The 23,779-nt window shown below is 39.4% G+C and overlaps 1 protein-coding gene across 1 annotated transcript in view; it reads right to left on the reverse strand.

Annotated features, from left to right (window-relative positions):
• Nucleotides 1-23,779, reverse strand: part of OSTF1 (osteoclast stimulating factor 1) — a 49,073-nt gene that overhangs the window by 3,953 nt on the left and 21,341 nt on the right. The window contains exons 2-9 of the mRNA XM_036893425.2: nt 20,439-20,485; nt 13,044-13,094; nt 10,469-10,532; nt 8,769-8,822; nt 6,869-6,976; nt 5,889-5,938; nt 2,907-2,985; nt 1,902-2,000 (exon numbers count right to left, since the gene is read on the reverse strand). Of these exons, the coding sequence (XP_036749320.1) occupies nt 1,902-2,000; nt 2,907-2,985; nt 5,889-5,938; nt 6,869-6,976; nt 8,769-8,822; nt 10,469-10,532; nt 13,044-13,094; nt 20,439-20,485 (552 nt within the window). The remainder of the gene's footprint in view (nt 1-1,901; nt 2,001-2,906; nt 2,986-5,888; nt 5,939-6,868; nt 6,977-8,768; nt 8,823-10,468; nt 10,533-13,043; nt 13,095-20,438; nt 20,486-23,779) is intronic.

A 23,779-nucleotide genomic window follows, 5' to 3' on the forward strand; every position in this document is an offset into this window, starting at 1 on the left:
CATGATTAAGCCCAAAGTATACATGAGGCTCCCATAACCTTCAGCTCATAAGAAACCTTACTTCTCAGCCAGGACATTCTGAAGGTCCCATACAGCAACAGGAAGTCTGTGGCAGAGAAAGGAAGTTGGGCCATAGTCCTACTTCCTGGCCCAAACGAGCCAGCAGGAAGGACGAGGCCCATTCCAAGTAAAAGTACCTCTCCCACGTGGCTGCAAATATGACCTCTCAGTCAAATGTAGCAGGGGAGCACCACTCAGTCAGTAAATACTTTCTCCCTCATTTAGTAGACCTTATATCCATCTATGCACGGGTAATGACTTTAAAAAAAGACTTGCTCTGCCAGTAAGCATTCATGGCTTAAATAATTAAGGAATCTCAAGCTGCTTAATGGTTTACACTATATCTGAATTGAAGTTAAAGAAAAATCTGAAACAAAGACATTTGTTTAAAGGGAATAAAGGACAAAAGAAACAGCAGATTTGTGGGGAGGGTTGTATGGGAATTTGATGATCAATAAGGTGGATAATTCTAGGACGCTCCCTTAGTGAGTCATGAAAAGAGGGAGGCTATTTGCTATTTTTGATTGACTAAAGCAAGAGACCAGGAGACTGACTTCATCTTATTGCTTTTGCTAGGAATAGAATATGGGACAGTATAATACTGTCTTTTCTCATAAATCAAAGGATACCGGAGGGAGAAGTAAGTTTACCAAAGGTTCAAGAATTAATGGGAATGCAATTTAAGTGATAAAACCAGAAATCAGTATCTCAGTACACAAGTTTGGGAACTCTGTAAGTGATAGTACCCTCACGTTAAAATGGAAACAAATGCACTGAGCCTCTACAATGGAAACCTCTCAACAGCTGTTTTGGTGATTTTCCACCAACATGGATTAGTCTAAACTTTAGACTCTAAAGCAATACAAAATGGGCTGCAATGGCAAACGGCAATGCTGAAGACTTGCAAAAAGAAAGTCCTCCATTATACTAGCTCCTTTCTAGAAAATAGTATCAAGTAGTGGCTTATACTTCAAAGTGAGCTAAAGAGAAGAGACTGAACATCCCCTCCAACCAAATCACCTTGGACGGTTCTTTTTTCTGCCTCTCTGGGTTTCTCATGGGCCAGGAGGCTGATGATGACCAGAGGAAGGAAAAGAAGAAGTGGACAGGAAAGAGTTCAAGGCACATGCTCGCTGCATTTCTTTGAGGAATTGTATTAGAACGATCCTGGAGGGACAGGTACTGAGAGGTCAAATCAACACCCAAATCTCTGAATACTAATCATAAATGATGCAAGTGTGCTTAACACCTTTGTTCTAACACCTTCCCTTCAGCACTTTCAAAACAACCACATAAACCTTTTTTTTTTCAAACCTATTGTTCCATATCAGTAGATATTTTTTATCTTTAGAACATACACCTAAACTTTACCTTTAAAAACCACCCATAATCTATGGATATCAAAATATTCACAGAGTCTAGAATAACTTTGATGATAACTTACTGATATCCTCATTTAAATTAGGAACAAAATATAAACATGGAGTTCTTTGGTGCTTAAGTTAGAAAATATTTAGGGATAACCACTCATAAAAACACATCTGAAATAAGAGACCATGGTTCTCTGATAAGGAATGTAATGGAAAGCAAAGTGATTATAATTTGATTGTAAGGAACAAAAGAAACATGCAAAAACAGTAGAAGATCAATGTCAATTCAAATTCATTTGCATGAAGAAAGGTACTCTTCTATGTTGAAGGTTCCAATTTAAATTAAGGATATAAAATCTAACTTCAGAATCACCTGAAGAGTTTACCCAGAAAAAACTTTCCCCCAATACTGACATGATAAACCTCAGTCATGATGGCACCAGAGGAGAAAGAAGGATTAAAACAAAATACCTGTTCCCTGTTTCTTTTTGAGGAGAGATGCACAGGCAGCGTTAGTAGCCATGTCCAGGGCCAACTTCTTCTCATTGTTTCTTAAATCTGTTCTAGCACCTTTCCCAACAGAAGAAAAAGCAAATTAGGTGTTTTTTGAAGACTAGAGTAGCAGCCAATCCACTTTCCACCAAAACTAATCACTTTGGGCAAAGCTAACTAGAGAATCATTCTGGCCCTAAAGTAGGCTTTTATATTTGGCATCTTTAATCAGGGAGCTTATAATTAACCTGTGATAATTATGCACAATTAAAACATGGCTTTTCCTTTTGAATCTGTCTAGAATTGGATGTCAACTTTTCAGCAAGGGACTTTACTATCCCCATGGTAAATCAGACTCCAGAATGACTTGGCAAGAGCGTTTGGGAGACTGAATTCAATATGCCCTCTGCCTCTTCTTCTGTACACCAAGGTCTTTAGATAAAGACCAGGTAAGTGGAGGTGGATGGGATTATATTTTATATCTGCAAGCATACCCCCATGCAAATCAGCAGTACAGCAACATAATAAAACCTAGAGGCAGTCCATTGTTCCCACAGGCCATCTTCTTAACACCACAATCCATGATACATTCTTACTGTTGAAGATTCAAAAATACAGAAATGTGCTGAAGAAAACCATTTCAGCCCCCAACTCAACCACCTCCTTCCTCATCTTCTACCTTCTGCAGAGGTAATGTTCCAGCAAAGGGCATCAGTCCTTGTATTAACTAATAAGTAATTTTCAGTAATTCTTACTAAAGTAATAAATGTGATATTAAAGCTTACCAAGCTTTTAATTTAAAACTAAAAACTTATACAATTACCTCAATTTCATATCATAACAACTCTAATACTAAGTAAAAGTTAAAATCTCAGTTTTAAAATAAGGTGCCACCTACTCTTTCTCCTATTTCAAATGGTGTAATTGGATGCAGCCTGTTTTTCACAGTAAGTGAACACCAAAGAAACTGAGCACACACTTTACCTTTTGCCAGAAGCAACTGGACAATATCTGCATAACCCTTCCAAGCAGCAGCATGCAAAGCTGTGTCCCCTAACTTGTTCTATGGTGGTAAAAAGAGAAAACAGCACTTTGAAAACAGAATGGGGACTGAAAACACATCAATTTAGGGTTACTCTAAGTAAACTTAAAATGAGAACAAAATTTTAAAAATCATATAAAATTCCAGAGGGAAAGGAGGCTCAGAGACGTGAGATGAGTCATTTGGGGAGACGGAGTGGGATGAAGGCGTAGAAACTGACTTGGCAGAGCACAGGTGGAAACACAGATGCCTGCAGATGGAAACTCCAGGAGGAAGCAAGCAGATTTGTTCCAATAGAAACCTAGTATGAATTAGGAACTGGAGATGCCTGGAGACACTGGAAAAGGAATGACGTGTGGGGTGAAAACAAAAGGGTACCGGGTGAAAGTGTTTACAAGAAGGAATTCGAACTCCAGAACCCCAGATCATCTTCCTCTCTCCTTGCTGCCAGGTGACCCCATACAGATGGTAGAATTACTGTGTTGAGAAATTAGCCAGATGGTGTCCAAGCTCATGGAACTTGGAGGAACAAGAGAAGGTGGCAAGAAAGCCATGAACTAAAAACAGGGGTTAGCTGAAAAACCCCCAATCTGAGCAGCAAGACCCCTCCTCGAGCTGCCTTTAACTATCCCACCGCCCTTCTGTGTACCGTCTAGCAGCTACCTCCAGGCAGGAGGCTGTAAAACACATCTCTGGTGGAGCTGACCGGCCCACATGCAGGGGAGGGAGGGAGTCCTCATACTGGCACCTGGGTATTAAACCAGCAAAACAGCCAGGACCTCCCCACTTCACCCGAGAGAAGCCCCACAAGCATGCAGAACCTCCAATCACATTTAACATGAATGGATGGACAAAAATACCAGTCATCTCAGGAACGCCTCCACTATTTAAGGAAAGATAAAAACAAGCAAAATTAATGAATCTCAGAGGTAAAAGACAGAATACAGTGAATAGCAGAAAATGTTTTAAAAAGCAACAATTAATATATCAGAGACATAAGATGATACAGCATAATGGAATAAGAGAAAGATGCCATTTAAAAGTAATAATCAGAGTAAAAGAAAGGTAGACAGAATTCTAAGATGGTCCCCAAAATCTCTGCCCCCTGGAATACCCCCTGAATAATTCCTACCCACTGAGTGTGGGTGAGACCAGTGAATGTAACAGGATATCACTCCAATAATTAGGTTTCTAACTGGTTTATGTTGAGTTCATCAAAAGGGAGATTGTACTGGGTGGGCCTGACCTAATCAGGTGAACCTTTTCCCAAAAAAGGTGAGCACCAGAGACGCAATCTCCTGCTCGCCTTGAAGCAGAAAGCAGATGGCCATGTTGTGAACTGTCTATGGAGATGGGTGGTCTCTGAAAGGTAAGGACTATAGTACTACAAGTCCAAGAAACTCAATTCTCCTAGCACCAGGAATGAGCCTGGAATAGGATCTGAGCTCCAGGTTAAGGACCCAGCTCTAGCCTACCTCAATTCCAGCCTGTGAGACCCTGAGCAGAGAACTCAGCTATGCCATACCCAGAATAATGACCTACAGAAAGTATAAGGTAAATGGTGTTTTTTTAAGCTGCTCAATTTGTAGTTTGTTAGACAGCAATAGAAAACTACTACAGTTCTGAGTTATTAAAAACATTACCAAAATAAAACATAAAGATAAAGGTGAGAAAATCACTGAGAAAACCTAAGAAAATTGGAGGCTCAAGCTAAGAGGTCCAACATAACTACCAGTGGGAATTCTAGAACCAAAGAACAACAACAAAAAGCCAGATTAAAACTATGAAAGAAGGAATACAAGGTATTTTTCTAGGCTAAAAGAGTTCCCCATCATTACTGGGGAAAGAACAACACTAAAGCACACCATTGTGAGATTTTAGAACACTGAGTAGAGAGTAAATATTCTGAGCAAGAGAAAAGCAGGTCACACACAAAAGAATGGGAGTCAAAATGGCATCAAACCTCTCAAAAGTAACCCTGGAAACCAGAATCCCATGGACCACATCTGCAGAACTCTCAGGGAAATCATTTTCAACCTAGAATTCTGTCAGCCAAATCATCAATCCCAAGGTCCTCTTTCTCTGGAATCTCCTTGAAGATGTTCTTCCACAAAGGGAGGCACAGAATCCAGAGAAGTGAAGACACAATAGAGGAGAGAGGTAAAGGGAAGGTTTCCCAGGAAGCCAGCCAAGGACAGCAGAGACCACACTGCTCAGCTTAGAGAATGAGGATGGAGGGCTTCGGAAGTGCCAATCCAGTGAGAAGAAAAAGGCAGCTGACTATCTTCCACATTTTGGAGAAGCAGATCAACAGAGTATATATATAAAACAGTGTAGGTCTTAGTGAGATACCAAACGAAAGAACATAAAAAAAAAAAAAAACAGCTAAATAAAAGTCAATAATTATAGAAACAAAAGTGTATGCAAGCAGTAAACAACATTTAAATAGCCATAAGACTGTAAGCATTATAGAGTAATAAAACCAAAGACTATAATATGGGTATGACACACTGAGGGGACCAGATGAGGGGAGGCTGGGTGCTGTGGGTCTGGAAGATGAGAGTTGAAAAGCAGCTGATAATCTTGACCCTTCACCTACCAGACACTAAAATACTCATGAAGATGATGAATTATGAGACAGCCCTGAGGCACATTCCTTAGTAACAGGAAGGTAAGAGGCAAAAGAAGACTAAAAGCCAAAGTGACTTATGAGGAGAACAGTAGGCATTTGGGGCTTTATGCAATTTGTATTTTAGAATAATAATAATTTTTAAACTATGGCTTATAACATTTTGATGAATGATAATAAATGGGAAAAGGTCAGTTGAAGACCCTAAGACAGGATTTTACACGCCCATAAGCTGCACAAAGAGAACAAGGCAGGTGTGTTGAATGACTTCCGACTTCTGTGTAAGCAATCTCACCTGTTGGTTCAGTTCAATGTTTGGTTGAGCAAATAGCACTTCCACTATATCTGAAATTCAAATAGAAGAGATATATTTTTTTTTTGGAATGAGAAGTAAAAGTCTGACAAGATGAAGCATAATAATTTTAAAAGAGAGGATTCTATATAATAATCTTCAAGAAAATCCTCATAACAAGATTTTCAAAATTTATGTAAATACAAGACTTCAGAATCTAAAAAGTAGAATTATCTAGGGAAAAGGGTGTTTTTTTTTCCCCCAAATAATTTGCCCTTTCCATTTCACATGACATGATTACAGAAATGCTTCTACATTCACTATGATACTTAGTGAATATAACTAATATAACTTATCTGTGTTCATTAGTTAAAATAAGATAGGCTTCTTTGGGAAGATAGCCATTAATTTTCCTTTGGCTATGCTATATAATTTGCTGGGTTCTTTTTTTCACTGTGTTTATTTTCTGTGTGTATTGTAGAGAGAGGTAGAAAGAGAGTGGGTGTTGAAGATTTTTGGTCAGGCTGAAATACATCTTGAAATTTCAGTTGTCATAGTATTGATTATAACTGAGAAAGTTATACTAAATTATTAACTTCAGCAAATGCTCTTTTATCTCCTGAATACAACAGTTTACACTAAACACAAAAGCAAATTTTGGGAAAACTAAGCTACAGGAGTCAATTCTGCCCCTTTCTTCTGTAAGATTAGATAGTGGGGTTTGTTTTTCTATTACCATTGTGTTCCTATAACATTTCCTAGAATAAGGGAGCAAAGTAAGTTTCCACTCCTTCAAGTGAGAGGGGTCTATGCAGTGAGGCTGACCAAACACATTCAAACTACTGTTTCACAGAGCTGCCAGGGACAAGGCTTTGTAGGATTTGATAAGAATAGCCAATTCTTTTCTTCTGTAAGTCCAGCTTCCCTAGACGAAGCACACATTCAGTAGCATAGACTTTTATGATAACAAACAAATGTAATACCTTTGTGACCCCCATGACAAGCCCAGTACAGTGCAGTGCTTCCAGCTTTGTCTAAGCCATTAACACCAACTCGGTTGTCCAAACACTCTCTCAACCAGCTCAAGTTGCCTGAAAAAAATTTTACATTTATAAAATCACAATTAGAGTTTTGTTTTTGTTTTGCTTTTAAATCAATTTCATTCTGCATACATTTCCACTTCCAATGGATTAATCAGTAAGTCTGAAATTAAGACCTGCCCAGTAATGAATTCATTATAGTACATTTAATTTCCAGTTTATTAATGGAAAAGATTAACATACATTTTTTTTTTTTTTGCAGGGCTTGGGTGGCTTAAACAACACAAATTTATTTGTCACAGTTCTGGTGGCTGGGAAGTCCAACATCGGGGTGCCAGCAGATTGAGTGTCTTGTAAGAGCCTGCTTTCCTGGTTCCTGGACACTGCCTTTTCACCCTCTTGGTGGAAGGACAGAGAGAGCCCTCTGGGGTCTCTACCAGTTCCATTCATGAAGGTAGAGCCCTCTCAAAGGCCCTACCTCCAAACTGGAGGTTAGATTTCAACATATGAAATTTGAGGAGACACAAACATTCAGTCTATGGCATGCACACGGCCACACTCAACCACGTAGTTACAACTGGTAAAATACAAGTAAGTTCTATGGACTGTACAACATCAGTTTTTAATGGTGAGTTAATGGGAAGAGGTGCCTAAATAAGTATGTGTATAGTATAAAAATATATATATATATAAAATACATGTATATATATTATATATATGTATACATACATACATATAGTGAAATCCTGGAACTTAGGGAAAAAACTAGACGAACCTAAGAATGGGCAGATACTACTCATTCCCCTTTAAAATGCATTTTCCATTCTTACAAGAAGGGAAACACTAAATAACCTACTAAAAGTTCTGCTCTTATACATTAAACTATAACTATTAATTTAAAATCCTCCAGCTAATGCCCTAAATATCTAATTTACAAAGAATTTTTTAAATGTCAGTTTAGTAGTTCTACTTATGTACAGTTCCAAAACAATAATTTTCTTTTGCACATTCAGATTCAAAGAGATCTAAAATAGAGTGAAAGAGAGTTCATTGAGACCTTATGGAAACTCCCCTTCATCTTAGTAGGGTTTCTCAACAGCAGCCTTAATTTGGGTTTGGAAAAATTATTTCCAGTGGGGCTGTCCTGTACACTGTAGGATGTTAGCAATATACCCAGCCTCAACCCAAAGAGTGCCAGTAGCATTCTTCCAGTCATGACAGTCATAATGTCTCCAGATATTGCCAAGTGTCCCAGAGTTTGGAGGGAGCTATCAGCCCCAGTGCAGAACCACTGATCTACAGGATAAAGCCCCAGGCTAATACCCATCCCTCCTTCAACCTCCCTCTCCGACTTTACCCTCACCACACAGGGCACTACACCAACACTCCCCTAAATGCTGTACTCCCAAAAAGCCTCCATACTCGTGCACCTCCATTCACTCATTCTGGCCTCTATATCCTGCTTAACTTAGAATTTATCACACCATCTCATAATGATCTGTCACACACCTCTCTCCCCTGCCAGATTTTGAGCTCTGGCAGTTACACACCATGCCTTTCCACTTGCCACTGAGCACTAGGATAGGTCAAGTGCTTAGAAGTGTTCGTTGACTGACATTTAAAAAATTTAAATCACATTTCACCTATCTAGGGTGAGAGAAGGCAGAACAGAGATTGCCTCTGCGGGAGGAAGGGAAAGGAACTTCCTAGGATGACAGAATGTTCTAGATATTGACCTGGGTGTTGGTTATGTGGATGTATACATTTATTAAAAGTCAATCAACAGTATAACTAAAGTCTGTTCCACTGTACTGTGTATCTCATCAAAAAGAATCACACCTACCTCTTTTTGCAGCCTCATGCAATGGATTGTCAATGGATTCTGCTTGCTCAGCCACTAGATGGAAAATAAAAAGTACAAACCCAATGCTGACAGTGCCACTCAAAGGATTCACTGAAGCCACTTCACAGTCACCTAGCTTCTAGAGTGCTAGGTCCTTCCCCCAAAGAGCTTCCCAAACTTCAAGTGGTTTAAAAAATAGCAGAAAATCAAATGGATGTTTTCTCCTTTAAAAGAAGCTGAATTAAGTGTTAGAGGGAAGCAAGCTAAGTAATAAGGCAGTAACACAGCAATTAACTGGAAGTATAAATAAAAACAAACACACAATTAACTAGAAGCATAAATAACAAACAGAGCAAAGGCCTACCCATCAATACACTCAAGTATTAAATAAACTTAGCCACAAAAATGCAAAAGAAAGCATCTGATGTTCATTTTTATAGTCTGTAAAAACATCCTATTGTGAAGATGGCTGAGAATAATTGTTTCCCTTGTGTGTGTGCACATAGTGCCAGGGAGAGGGAGAAATAGTTTGTTCCCTGTGTTCAGAAAGGGCAATCAGCATATTACCTGCCTCTAAGGAAGGTGTGTTCAGAGTTGTCCTAGAATCAGGAGGAGCGACCACATGAACTCTGTTGGTCAAATGAGACTTCGGACCCACCCTCCCAACCACAAAAGGCCGTAACTGGACACTCCCTTGGCGAGTGCCAAAGCAACAGAGAACACTTTATACCCTTGGTGTCTATGACTGACTGGAAATGGAGTGCATAGTGGAGATATCTTTGGGATTTCAAAGGTTAGAGAAGCATAGAAATGTTTGAAGTCTTTTTTAACCCAGAATGGCATCACACTTAGACCAGGGCAGTGGAGCACCCATGTTGGGATCCAGGCTTCAGCCCTCGCTCCCCTCTTCCCTAGGGGCTTTGCACTGCCTTCCCTGAAACAGTCTAAGTCCCACTCCACTACTTGGAACTGGTAGCTGACGCCAGCCCTGTTGGTCTGAGGATTCATCTAATACTACAGTGGAAAGGAACCTTAGAAGTGACTGGAATCAGACCCTCTCATTATATAAATGGGGAAAGGTCCTGGGGGAGTAGTTAAGGGCCTTCACTAAGGCCCCTTGTTATTAGGAAGTAGAAGAGAAAGGCTTCAAACCCAGGACCCTTCTTTACAAATCCTGGACTCTTTTCTTTCCTGAGCCCAGCGTCAGTATTTCTGTTTGTCCCTCTTCCAGCTAGCAGCAGTTTCATGGCAGGGGCCACAGCTCACTGCCTGAGCTTCCCAAACTGCCTGACAATACATTTAATGAGCATCACTGCACTAAATGTGAATTAACAACGCCGGGTTACTTCATCACAAAAGAAAGGGCAGGCCTCATCAACAATCTGTGAAATTCAGTTTAATAGCAAAAAAAAAGAGAGAGAGAAGGAGAAAGAAAAAGAAAAATGTTCTAAGAGTTGACTAAAGATAAACATTTCCTTGGAAACCGTGGTTTCTTTTGCAAGAATGCTACAATGCGTTTTCTTAAGCCAAGGAGACAACTTCAGGTACCTCTAGGGTCCATGACCATTCTACTGACAGGAGGCTCACGGAATAGAAAGTGTTCTAGACTCCACTGATTTCTCAGTGTGGCAGCAAGCACAGAGGGCTCAGAAACCAGACAATTGAAGTGTACAAAGTAAAGCCACCATGGCCAAGCTTACCATAGTTGCTTGGGATTAATCCAGTCCTGCCTTTGGAGGTGCCTTTCCACCAATTGGTATCACTCTAGTGAAAGAAGAGTTAAATGAATGGTACCAAATCCAGCTGACATTCCATCACTTTTAAAAGCATTTGGCACAAGGGGTGCACCTGCTCTACAAAATGTCCACCAGCCCTGGTTTCACTGATCAGGCTTCCTCACTCCCTAGTTATGGATGTCCATTCCCCTTATCATTAAATTACAAATAAACACACATCGGCCTACAACAGATCAAATACACTTCATCATGCAGCCTCAACAATCAAATAAGCCAGGGATAATATGATAGCATAGAAAGAGAAGAAAAAAACTTTGTATTATATAAACTACCAATAGGATTTTTTTGTCCAGAGCCTAATTTCTCTTAGTTTCAAGATTTGAGGATTTTTTATTTGTTTAGTTGCTTTTCTAAAGGTCTTTTTATTTCACATGTATTATTTTTGGTAACTTTTTATTATTATTTTATTATAGAAAAACTCAAACCTATACAAAAGTAGAAAGAACAGTAAAGTAAAATGAACCTGTGTATCCCCATTTCCCAACTGCATGAATTATATACTCATGGTCAATACTATTTCATACATATCCTCATCCACAACTTCCCTCCCCTTGGGATTATTCCAAAATAAATTCTAGACATCATATTATTCTATCTGTATTTCACTATATATCTCTGAAAGATAAGGACTTTTTCAAAGATGTAATTATAATACCAATATCACAGTTTAAAATTTTTTTCAACAATAATTCCTTAATAGCAAATATCTAGATCAATACTCAAATTTTCCAGTTGTCCCATAATTTAGAACCCAAATACAAGCCATACAGTATGATTGACTGATTTGCCTCTTAAGACTCATTTAGTCTATAGGTTCCCCCTCCACTTTTTTCCTACTCCTTCATAATACATTTGCTCAAGAAACCAGTTTGTTTGTTCTCTAGTTTTGAAGTTTGGATTTTGCCTGTTGCAACCCTGTTTACCCAAAAATGTGTTCCTCTGTCCTCTTATTATCTATAAATGGGTCATTTCTAAGTTCTAAGGCTTAATTCGATTAAGATTCTTTTTTTTTTTTTTTTTTGGCAAGACTGTTTCATAGGTAGTTTTGATTTCTTCCATCAGGAGACACACAATGTCTGGTAGTGTCTCTTTTCATAACGTTAGTAGTCACTAAAGAGCATTGTCTGGATCTATTATTTCATGGGGGTTACAAAATGGTGGCTTTCTGATTCTACCATTCCTTTTTCATTTAAATCATAAGAATATCTCTTTAAAGAAAAACCTCCCTTCAGCTCTCAGATTACCCAGAGATGAAATTCCTGGAGAAAAGGTAGAATAAATGCTGATTCTTCTCCTTAACAGTTGTCAGAATAAAACATTGGTTCCCTAACATTCTCAGAGAGTAACCAAGGAGGACTGGTTTTTTTCTCAAGTATCATTAGGAACTCATGAATTTAAACATAGTAAATGTGTTTCAGTCCTTGGGAACTGTTGCCCTAGCTGCTCAAACTGTCCTATCTTTCACTAGTGACACTCTCTTCAACTCAGTTCCCAGGTCTTTCGAATGTGCCCCTAGTAGTCTTTGGTGGTTTCCTTGCTTTCTAATAACAAGACGTTCTGGGATTATCTTGTACCTTTGCTGTCCCCAACCTGGTACCAGACATTTCTCAAAGGAGGCTTGTTCCTTTTAATGGGAAGTAACATTATCAGGATGGTCATTTTCTAGGCTTTTTCAAAAGGCAGAGCATTTAGATAAAATACAACATACTTCAATTCACATGCACAGCTACAGGGTTTTGACTTAACCTCATTGATCTGACTTCTGTAACTCCTTCTCCTTTTTTACAGGCTGAAAATCCCAGTTTTCAACATGACTTGACCTACTGATTCATTTGCTCTAAATCACAATATACATGTAACAATCTCAGAATAGCAATACCAACATTTCTCCAACAAGATCATGATTTAAAAGAGCTTAAATTTTGTTTTTGGCAGGTCTCCTTCCTATATATTCTACTAGAGTGTTGAGTCAAACTGCTGAGTTTTAAAAGCACTTGGAATAGTTCCTTTCTGTGTGGTTATGCAAACTATCTGGGGTAAAATTAAGCTCATTTGATTCACTCTGCTTTTAATTTTCAGGGATTGCTTTGTACCATTTAATTTTATAACTATGCAAAACAAGAGTTTACATGATTCCAATCAGATCCCCAAAACAAGGTATAATATTTTTCAAGTTTATATTCCATCTATGTTCCTTCTACACTATTTCCCTTCCCTCACATAGAAGAAACTATTTATAAAATTTTATTTTGTAACTCTTTACAAAAGTTCATCCAACTATTTTCCTACTTAGAGTTGTAAGGGCTATTTCCAATCTTATGCTATTACAAATTTGTGCTAAAATGAACAGATTTGGACATATGTCTACTGGGCATATATAGATAAACATTTAAAATAATTTACAAAATCACAGCTACACAAAGCAGTCTTACACATATTTAGTTCACATAAGGTACTATAAAATATTAGTTGGGCTTACCATGTCAGTAATGTAGATAATATCACCTTCCTCAAAGTATAATTCATCTGGCTAAAAGAAAAAAAGCATTTAAAAGTTTGACTCCATGTGATTTCTCATGAATATAATGATCATGATAATAATGATACAAATTCCAATTCCTAAAGTATCCTTATATACAATGTGGTTTTTATATACCTAAATCTGCAAATAAACCATATAACAAACCATTACTGACAAACTAACACATGTGTAGAAAGCTGAATTTTCCCCAAGATGAACTTCAAAGAATAATATATATAAACCAATAAGAATTCCCTTCCCTCACCTCCCCTACACATCTTCTATTCTTCCACAATAAAAGCAGGGCATTTTTATGTCAGAACAGCATATTAATAAAATTTATTCCTTGTAAAATTTCCAAAAGGTGATACATATTTTTTCAGAAAAGGATGTCTAGAATTAAAACCATGAAAAATAGCAAGAATCATGTCTCTTTCCTAAATGATTAGGTTTCAGTGCCTAAATACTTTTATATCAACATCTGCTATCTGCTTATTTTGAGAAAACCATTATCTATCTCTTCATGTTCAGAAAAAATGAACATTTCATGTATGAGAATAGTTAATACATAATGCAACAATTAATAAGGGTGAAGAGCAGCAAGACATGAAGCAGGAATCAGACAGCCCAGACCATAGGCAGCTCTAAGGGGTTAACTGGTTATATAGACAGTAAGTGCTCTGCCTTGCACCAGCCAAATGTCCTACAGACTCTGAATAAAGCCACATCCTTTAAACATCCTTTCTCCATCAGTAGATAACACTTGTCAGAATGACTTTGAGTAAACAGGACAATGTCTATTGGCACTGAGTTTCAGATATTGGGAAATGCTCATTTACATCATCACACTGAATGAAAAATGTAAGGCAGAAAATTTCACATGGGATAAGATCATAATTATGTGTGAAATATGTATAGAAAATTTTCCATATTTTCTATCATGAGCATGTATTGCTTTCACAATTTTGGTTTTTAAAAAAGGCTTTTCTTTTTCTGATTATACTTATTCCACACAAACAAAAATTATGCTAGTGAAACAAAGCATCTCACCCATTCCTTTTTCCATTTGTATACCTCCTCTCTCAACTGCAGGCTAGGGCCATAAATGTGATGCTACACTAGTAATTTATTTCATTTCAAAGCTGATTTTTATTATTACTATAAATATTTCCTCTTGAATGAAGACTGTATCAGCTATATCATACTTTAAGCAACCACATACATACTTAGATGCATTATGCTCTGAAATATAAAATTTAGCAAATGATGATGAATGATGGCAAAAAAAATGGCTGAATTCCTTTAAAAGACACTTTCTGAAGCATTTGTTGCATTTACATTTTTATTTACAGAGACTAGACCTACACATAATGAAAGCTATGCAAAACTAGTTGAACCTATGTAGACTTGATGACATACATTTTAACATTATTTGAAACAGTTACTTAGGAGGAAAAAAAGGTAAAATACTTTAAGATTTTCTAATCTTTCTCCAAAATGTTCTGATGATTTATGATCAGTATTACTGCCAATATGGGATGACTACAGAAAGTAGGCAGAGAAACAAACTATTTCCTTTACTTGTCCTGCTTTCATTTAAGTTAAAGGTCATCTCTACCTTCAATTCTGGCTGCTTCTAAAATCGCGGAAGTCAGGTTTGCCTAAATTTCCACACGTAATAAAATCATTCACCCCTCAAACAAAAAGGCATGTTTTGAAAAAGTACAAAATAAGTAACTTAAAAAAAAACAAAGCACACACACACACAAATCCCTGTGATTAGTCTTTCTCATTAAAAAAGAATAAAGCCCCAAAATAAGTGTTTAATGGGCACAGGGTATTCAGTTGGGATGAGGCAAATATTTTGGAACTAAATAAAGATAGTGGTTATACAACACTGTGTGACTATACTAAATATCACTGAATTGCTCACTTTAAAATGGTTAATTTTATGTTACGTGAATTTTATCCCAACCTTCAAAAAAAAAGTAATAAAGCCAAGAACAGTTAAACCTCTGAGTGTCCTTTAGGTAATTCTTGTCCTCTGTGGTTTGGCAAAGTGCATCACTTGCAAAATGTCACTAAGTCATTTTGTTACTTCTCAGTGCTATTTTGGTTTTTAAATGAAGGGCTGCTGTTCAATAGTGGCATCTGCCACCAGCCACCTATGCCATCAGACTTGTTTGTCATCTGAGGCAATCGGCAGTCAGTATGACTCAGGTAAAATAGAAGGTCTCGCTATTTTTTCATCTTGAGATAGGAGAGTGGACAGTGTATTCTCTTTTTAATCAACCTCCAAGACACACAATACCACTACCAGTAAAATACCTTCTCCCACAGAAACCAGGGCAGTTTTTCCTAACCTCGCCAAGGACGAGGTCCACCAAATTCTTCAAGCTGTTGGTGGCAGGAAAGGCAACAAGCTAATCTCCTGAGTTTTAAAAGGTAGATGGATTTTACCTACAATATTCACGCTTCCCATTAAGAAACCACACTGTGGGCACTTAATGTGAACTGTTTGATGAATATCTACTTTTAAGTTCCTGGCATCCTATTCATGGAACAGAAATGGGAAACAGTGACCCAATCGAGTAAGCACTTCTCTGTGTCTAATTTGTTCTTGCATTTTCAACCACATTCCCCCTTTCCTCTCTCCTTGAAGAACCACAGGATATCTGAACATGTAAACTGTGGGCCCCTGGGCTGTAACAGCAGTGAGTACAAACTTGGTAATGTATTTTTTCATTCCTGGTCCATACATTCTTGCTAGCATGTAATTCCCAGGGCATTAATTTTGTTAGCTTATGCAAATATATATCTTATGAAATGTTTTACAAAGGCTGTGACATACTTTTGAAATTTTTCAGATTTGTCAATCTGGAGCCCCAAGAGTTAATATGAAGACAAAAACAAAAACAAATCAAATTCTCCACAGATGTTTTTATTTAACACTGCACAGTATTGTTACGTGGCAGGCATTTGTCTGGACACTTACAAATAGTAACTAATTTAATCCTCACCAGCAATACTGTACATCCTATTCTTATTGCCACACTATAGATGAGAAACTCGTCCATGGCCACAAAGCAGCCACATGGAAGAACCTGGACTTGAACCACAGCAGTCAGATTCTGGGCTCACTACTCTCACCACCACCTATGCTTTCTCTTATGCAGAAGGTCATGTGTTGCCATTACTGGTCATTATAGAGTCGTTTCCAGGTTCAAGGCAGTGGCCGTGGAAATACGTCATCCCTCCCACCTCACCACCAATGATGCAGCACAACAAAACCAATAGCACACTTTACACTTATACTTAACCTAACTGGATCCTCACAGCAACCCTTAGGGCAGGGCTGGGGCGTGGATATAATCTCCATTTCATAACCAGGCTCTGAGATGTTGAAGAACTTGCCAGAGATCACACAGGGCTGGGCTTCTACTTCAGCTTTTGGAATCCCATTCTAGAGCTCCTTCCTCTACATCTAGTGATACAAACCCAGTGAAGCCCAGCAAACACATGTTTGTTTTCTGAGCAGGGTCCCACTGGTCTCCCCTTAGAAATCAGGCTGCCTCCAGCACACAGGAAGTGCTGTCCTCTCTCCATCAGCTCCTCTTCACACTGGTCTCTCCAGTCCAGCAGGTCTCTGTGTGACACCTTATTGGATTGGGGGTTGGGCAACAATAAGAACCAAAGGGCTGGGTGGTGCCAGGACTACCTTGTCTTCAAGAAAGAAAGAGGAGAAATGGGTTGGCATGAGGAACTGGGGGCCTCAAGCTGCCCCAGTGGATCAGCAAAACTGGAGTAGGACACTGCTGTCCCTGGCGGTACAGTTGCTAAAAACTGGATGCAGACCTCCCTGGAGTGCTGCACATGTTAGCAGCGGTCCTGTGGAGTCCAGCTCAGCCTTCCATCTTGCCTGGCCCCGGTGTTTACGGAGGCCAGCTCAGTGGGGGACGTACAGGGGTACATCTCTCCTACTAGAGAAGATGGTGACTGGTCACAGGGGAGAAAAACTGATCTGAGCCTCCAGCACTGTCCAATGGAAATTCTCAGTTAGAAAAAGAATGTAAGTTCCAGCATGGTATTCAAATATTGAATAACTAGCACCACCCAAGCACTTACCCAGTCAGGAAGGCCCATGGGAAATAGAGGCTACCTGCCCAGCCAGATGCTTCCCCTTTAACATCTGGATTGAAGGGAGGTAGAAAGAGATGGAGTGGGGGGCAAGGGGTAGTCACCACTGACCACCCAGCACACACAGGATGAATTACCAGTGCTGTTCTGCAGCTTAGGACCCTCGGGACCCGAGATATTAAAAAATAACATTTTAAATATGGACTATTCAAAAGACCTAATTAATTAAATATCTGTTTTCTCCTGTGCATTCAATAATTACTAAGGTTTTTAAAAAGCAGTAGAGAAACTCCATCCTGGAGCAGAACTGGAGATGAATTAAAGTTATCAATATACCAACCAATCAAAAATATTTATTAAACAACTATGAATACAGCAACCATTTCTCCTTCTAATAATAATAGCAGCTTCACACAATTTGCCTCATTTAATTCTCATTAAAACTCTATGAGATCATTTGTGTTCTCACTTTACAGATGAGCACCCTGGGGCACAGAAGTTAGGTGATTTCCAAAGTTACCAGGTCCACAGCCGCTCAAGAGGCAGAGTGGGTCCTGAAACCTAAGGACAGCTCTGAATCCCTGTGTTCTTCTGCCCCCCAGACACTGTCCTGCTGAGGACTGAAAAGCCAAGTGTAGAATTTTGAGGGGGGAGGGCACCCCACTCCTAGCGAGTGTGGTCAGAGAACCTTTATGGGAGAGGAAGTATGTAATGAGTCAGGGCCTGGAGTGGGGCAATGCAATGAGTCCAGACGGACTGGAGATGGGTTCCACCGGGCATCAAGTCCAGACTGGAAAGGTCCAGGAATGGAAAAAAACAGAGGAAGGCAGGGCTGAAAGGAGTCTGAACCATAGAGGACTCTGTCCTTAGTCAAATAATGGGTTGAAGCAAGTGATGGGACCAAAGCTACATTTTAGAAAAATTAGTCAGGCAGAAAATGCAGATGGAATGGAAAAGCTGGTCCCTGTGTTCCAGAAGCTAGGAAAGGTTGCAAGGTCATGGAAACCGGAGGAGGAGAAGGTCAGTGAGAAAGGACGAAGTTGATGACCAACAAGATATTGGGGGGAAAGAGGAAAGCATCAGGACTCACCTTAGGTCTCAAACTGAGGAAATGCAGGTCTCTTTCTAGAGTTAGGGAGGCAGCAGAGAATGGTCTATTCATTGCCTGGGCCCAGGAGGGCAAAAGATGACCACCTCCTCTCTCCCTCCCCTATCCATCTCAGGGTTCTTGCAACCCAGGGAACAACTGATGAGGACAATCAGAGGCATGGAATGACAGTCCTCCCTGTGCACAGGGGACAAAGACAACTTCTGGGCCTCATACTTCCTTAGCTTTTTGTGTCCCCACCTCTGCCTGCCCAAAACTTGTATGCTGAAGTTCCTAACCCTCAGTAACTCAGAATGTGAAGGCATTTCCAGACAGATTGTTTAAAGAGGTAAGTAACTTAAAACAGAGATCCTTGGAGAGGGCCAAATCCAGTGAGACTGGTGTCCTTTTAAGAAGAGGAGACAGGGGCACAGACTAGTACAAAGAAAAGACCATGGAGAGAAATTTTAAATTTAAAACTTTAGAGGAAATTCTAAGAAAATAAATCTCTGTTGGCTAAGCTACATAGTCTGTGGTGCTTTGTTACACCTGCCTGGGCAAATGAACACACCACCCATTCCCACCGTCACCGACAAAGAGGAGACTAAACACCTGAGACGTACTGCGACCCACCCAACCCCTTTCTTGTTTCAGAAACATTCTGTTTACAGAGTCTTGGGAGAGCTCATCTGAACAGGAGCACCACTCATACCAGCTGTATTAGGAGCTGCCCTTTAGTGGCACTCACCATGTGGTAGGCTTTAAACACTGATCCCAGTCTCTGCTCACAGCAAGGTTCTACCGTAGGATGGCTAATATCACTCCCATTTGCAAGGGAGGAAACCGTGGCCACAGGTTAAGTAAATGTGCACCATGAGTAAATGACAGATTTGGCATTTGAAGGCAGGCCTCAGCCTGATGGCCGTGAATCAGTGCTCAGTGTCACTTGTTCTGAGCTGCCCTCAGAGGTGCCTGACTCTGGGGACATCAGGGTCTAGGTCAAACCCAGACAAGCCAGCAGCAAGCTGAGCCCACAGAAGTGATGCTCTTGTCTCTGGTGGGGAGGGGGGAAGTCAAGGAGGGGTTTCCTTTCCTGGTCTCCTTCTTCTCTGCCTCCTGATTATCTAGTCTCCTGGCTTCTACTTTTGTTCTCTTAGATGGCTTTCTACACCTCCGGCAGAACGATTCTTCTAAAACTTAACTATCTGATGAATCCTGGACTCAAACCCTCCAACTGCCTCCCATTGTAACCAACGTGAAAGGCAAAATCCAAACGACACCCCCAAGGCCCTACATGATATGCCCTCCCTTGCCTGCCTCCCTGACCTCATCTCCTTCCTCTCTCCCCCTTGTTCATGACTTTCTAAGCCCTGCTGCCCTCGTTGTTTGTAGAAATTGCCAAAGAAACTCCTAGCACTGGAACTCCCTCTGCCCTCCTTCAGGTATCTATTCAAATGTCACCTTTATAGAAAAGCCCTCCCTGACAACCCTACTGAAAATACTCCTCTTCCCGCCATGAACCTCGTGGCCCCTACTCTTTATTTATCTTCAGAGCACTTATCAGGCCCTGACAGTCACATTCATTTGTCTATTTACTGTCTGTCTGAGCCCACTGGGATGCAAGCTCCCTAAGACTGCCCTTTCTGTTGCCATCATACTATCCCATGGCCTGGACCAGTGTCTGGTACATAATAAGTGCTCACTAAACTACAGGTGGATGGGTGAATGTACAGATGGACACCAGAAACTGTAACAATGGAAGATGGACATAAAGTTGCTCTGGACAGTTGGCAAAAGGTACCATTATAATGTAGCTTGAGGAAGAGGGTCAATGGGAGGAAAAAGGAAGGTTAGCATGAGATTCAGAGGAATGATGACTAAGGGTCATGTGCTTTATATTTTAAAGTGGGTGGTATCACCACATGGGGACAGGCACCACAGGGGAGAGACCTCAAGACGGGAAGACACTCAGGTCAACCACGGGGCTTAGTGGGAATGACCAAACATCCATTCCTATGAACTGTTTATGGCCATCAAAGGAAAGGCAGGCCCATTAGGCACAGGAAGTATCTAAATGAAATCACCTTCATTTTTCATGCCAATTTTAAAGTTAAAAACTGAATACTTACAGTTCTGGGTTCAAACGTATAAAGAGCTCTGAACACTTTAACTTGCCCTAAAAGAGAGGAAAAAAACAACACATGACCAATTCTTTCATTTTAAATTTGCTCTAAATAGTATTCTCCACTATAGTCTTCAGAATTCCGAATTAAAAGCCCATGTGAGAAATTTATTTTGGAATTAAGTGCCTTTTTCCACACAGGAGGTTATTTTTTTTACTTGTTAAATGGAAGCATGAATAAACACACTCCTCTGGGGGTTGATTTTCTTCCCCCTCTCAAACAATAGGAGCTACATTAATTATGTGGACTTAATGTCTGTTCTATCTAGAGCCCTTCCAACTCTAAGATGTAAGTTTAAAAATAAAAGACTGGTGTTTCACATAAATACGTAAGTGACAGTCAACAGTGGTTTAATATTCTTAAGTCAGTGGTTTAGGTTGTCATATTTTCCAAAAGAAAAGAAAATACCACAGAGAAGAGAGTACCTGTTAGAGAAATCTGTGATTCCACTAAGTCCCTACACAGGGTGTAATAACCAAGCAAAGAGGAGGTTATGCTCATGAGAGCTCTTCTCTATTCTGCCAAACACTCTCTGTCCTTCTATGCCCCTGTGCTGCTTTTCTGTAACACCCTGTATTAGAATAATTGATCTGCTGGCCTGACTCATTTAGGGGCAGAAATCCAGATTTCTTCCATTTCCCAGCATCTACCTGGCACACAGTATGCTTGCTAAATAAATACGTAAGTAGAAGAACAAACTCAAAGGGAGGAAAAAGCCTACAGATCAAAAAAAAAAAGGTCCTTTTTTTGTGAGATAGATGTAGAAGGAATATCAAAACAGGCTACCTATTTAAAATGTGATCACAGTTCATTTTTAGCACTGGACGACCTCTGGAGATGACCACTTAGTAACCTTGTACATGACCAGCATTCAGAACAGTGGCCCCAGGGTGGGATACAGAAGACTACTTTGTAAATTATTGACATCTTTATTTTACTCTTTTTCATTCCTGTTTTAACACATTTTATAATATAACAGAATACATACACAATTTATAAATACATATACATTTATTAGGAGTACTCAAAAACTTTTGCTGATAGAATATTAGGTGTTCTTGGGACAAGTGTTTTTGTTTTATGAATGAGATATCCAAGTAAGTAGCACAGTGCCTGGCACACAGAAGGCACTCAGTTATTTATTGAGTGAATGAAGAATGAATGAATAAAGGAATGCAAACATGCACTTAAAAAAAAAAGTCTAAAAACCAGTAGTTTTGAACAGGACTGTCCGGTATAATTTCACGCAATAATGGGAAAGTTCTATATCTGTGCTAGTCACATATAGCTCCTGAGCACTTAAAATGTGGCTGGTGGGATGGAGAAACTGAAATTTTTTCTTTAATTTTAAGTAAGTTGAATTGCCACACATGGCTGGTGTCTAGAACATCAGAAAATGAGAAATGATGTAATATCCATTAAGAGGGGACTACATAAATCAACTCTCATTCTATCCACATGACAGAGTCATTAAAAAAGTATGTTGCAGACGGATCCACACACAAACATAGCAAAGAGTGTGTGCAAAATATTCAATGAAAAAAATGTACATTACAGAAGAGTATGCCAAAAACCATCCTTTATGTTGACAACACAAACACACACACTCACACACACTTTGAATGACAGCACAAATTCACATTCTCTTTTACATTAATGTTTATATTCATTACATTAGCAGGTATTGCTTTAAAAATCAACTAAAACAATACCTTCATGGGAGGGGGAGGGGAGGTCATTCTTTCTTCTAAACGCCCTAATCTAAGAAGAGCAGCTCACATCCCCTCTTAGTGTGTCTGCAAGAAACATTTTTGTTATATGAATTCTAGTGCCACCTCTTTCCGGATCTACTAGGGGGAGGTAAATAGACGGAAGCAAAAGTGAAAATTTTTTTTGTTTGGAGTTTATTTACCCACATCTACAGGCCTGAGAAAGCAAACATCAAAAGGAAGGACAAGCTGCCAGAAGAAATATTTTCTGCTGACCTGACTGTCTCTCTGAGAGGGGAGATTAGTTATCTTGATTATTTCAAATGTGCCAAAGAGAAGTTATACAAGGAAGCAGTCTTCTCAGGACCAAAATCAATAATGACAGAACTTTCTTGCTCCTTTGAGGAAATGGCAATGACATGTGCTATGGTTAACTTTGGAAAACAAGATCCAATGTCAGCAGAGTGAGCTTAGGCAGAATTCAGGACAAATTAAAGAAACTGAAAGAAAAAAATGTGGAGTGTGACTGAGCCACTAATTTTTGTAATTGTGTCTTTTGTGATCATCTTATTTAAAATGTTCACAACTAAAAGGAAGTGGGAGGTTTATTTGCATTCTGACATATTAAACATTGAACTTCAGGCAATTATACAGGAGAACATTCTCTGTGTAACACTGTAGAAAATACTTTCACATATACGATCCTATTTATCGATTTGTGTTGCGCTCCTTTTAATCTATATTATTACAGAAGTTCTGAGCCTTAATTTACTCCATTCTCAAACCTGAGTCAAGCAGAAATGAAAGAAAGCACAAGAAACAGCCAGCGGATATGAAAGAACTGCATAAAAAACAAAAACACAAGACTTTCATCATCACAGTTTACCAACCTGGAGAATTTCTCAAGAGAATACTACTACTACTTAATTCACTGGTCACTTTTATATCATATTTAATTCAACAATGAGCAATGTTCCACAGGTGTACAGGTTTACACAGAGCACAGAAGCAAAGAAAACATGGTACTCTGTGTTTCTATAGTATTGTCCTTGCAGACATCTAAAACAAAAACTAAACATCTTGATAAATCATCAAGAGCACGCACTGATCAGTTCCAAATTTACTTGAAGGCAGATTTACAAAAGTAAAACAATTATGTCATTGTACATGAAGGGAGGCTACATTAGGTGCCTTCTGTGGGCACCTTCTATCTTGATCTTTTTTCTCATGGAAGTCTGGTTACACATAACAGAGAGAGAAAGTGGAGCTGAGAGGCCCTGAAATCACCTTGGAATTCACCCTGAATGTAAGACTGGAAAGAGGCCCAATCTTGTGTCTGATGCTTGATGGGACTTTTGTGTGAACTAGCATGTGAATGGTATTAAGGATTTCAGTAGGGATAAGCAGATTACCATTACACCAGCAGCAGCTGGCCCCTGGGAGCTTTTCATTTTGCTGGCTCCTCACCTTGCCAGGCACACCATTCCATTTTCTCTGTAATCCCACTCAGCCCCCATACAGAAAGGCTGAGTCCAGTGGTCATCCACAAAACAGTATTTCTCTCTCCATTTACGCTGA

Source organism: Manis pentadactyla, chromosome 3, assembly GCF_030020395.1.
Source record: "Manis pentadactyla isolate mManPen7 chromosome 3, mManPen7.hap1, whole genome shotgun sequence".
Taxonomy (NCBI): Eukaryota; Metazoa; Chordata; class Mammalia; order Pholidota; family Manidae; genus Manis; species Manis pentadactyla.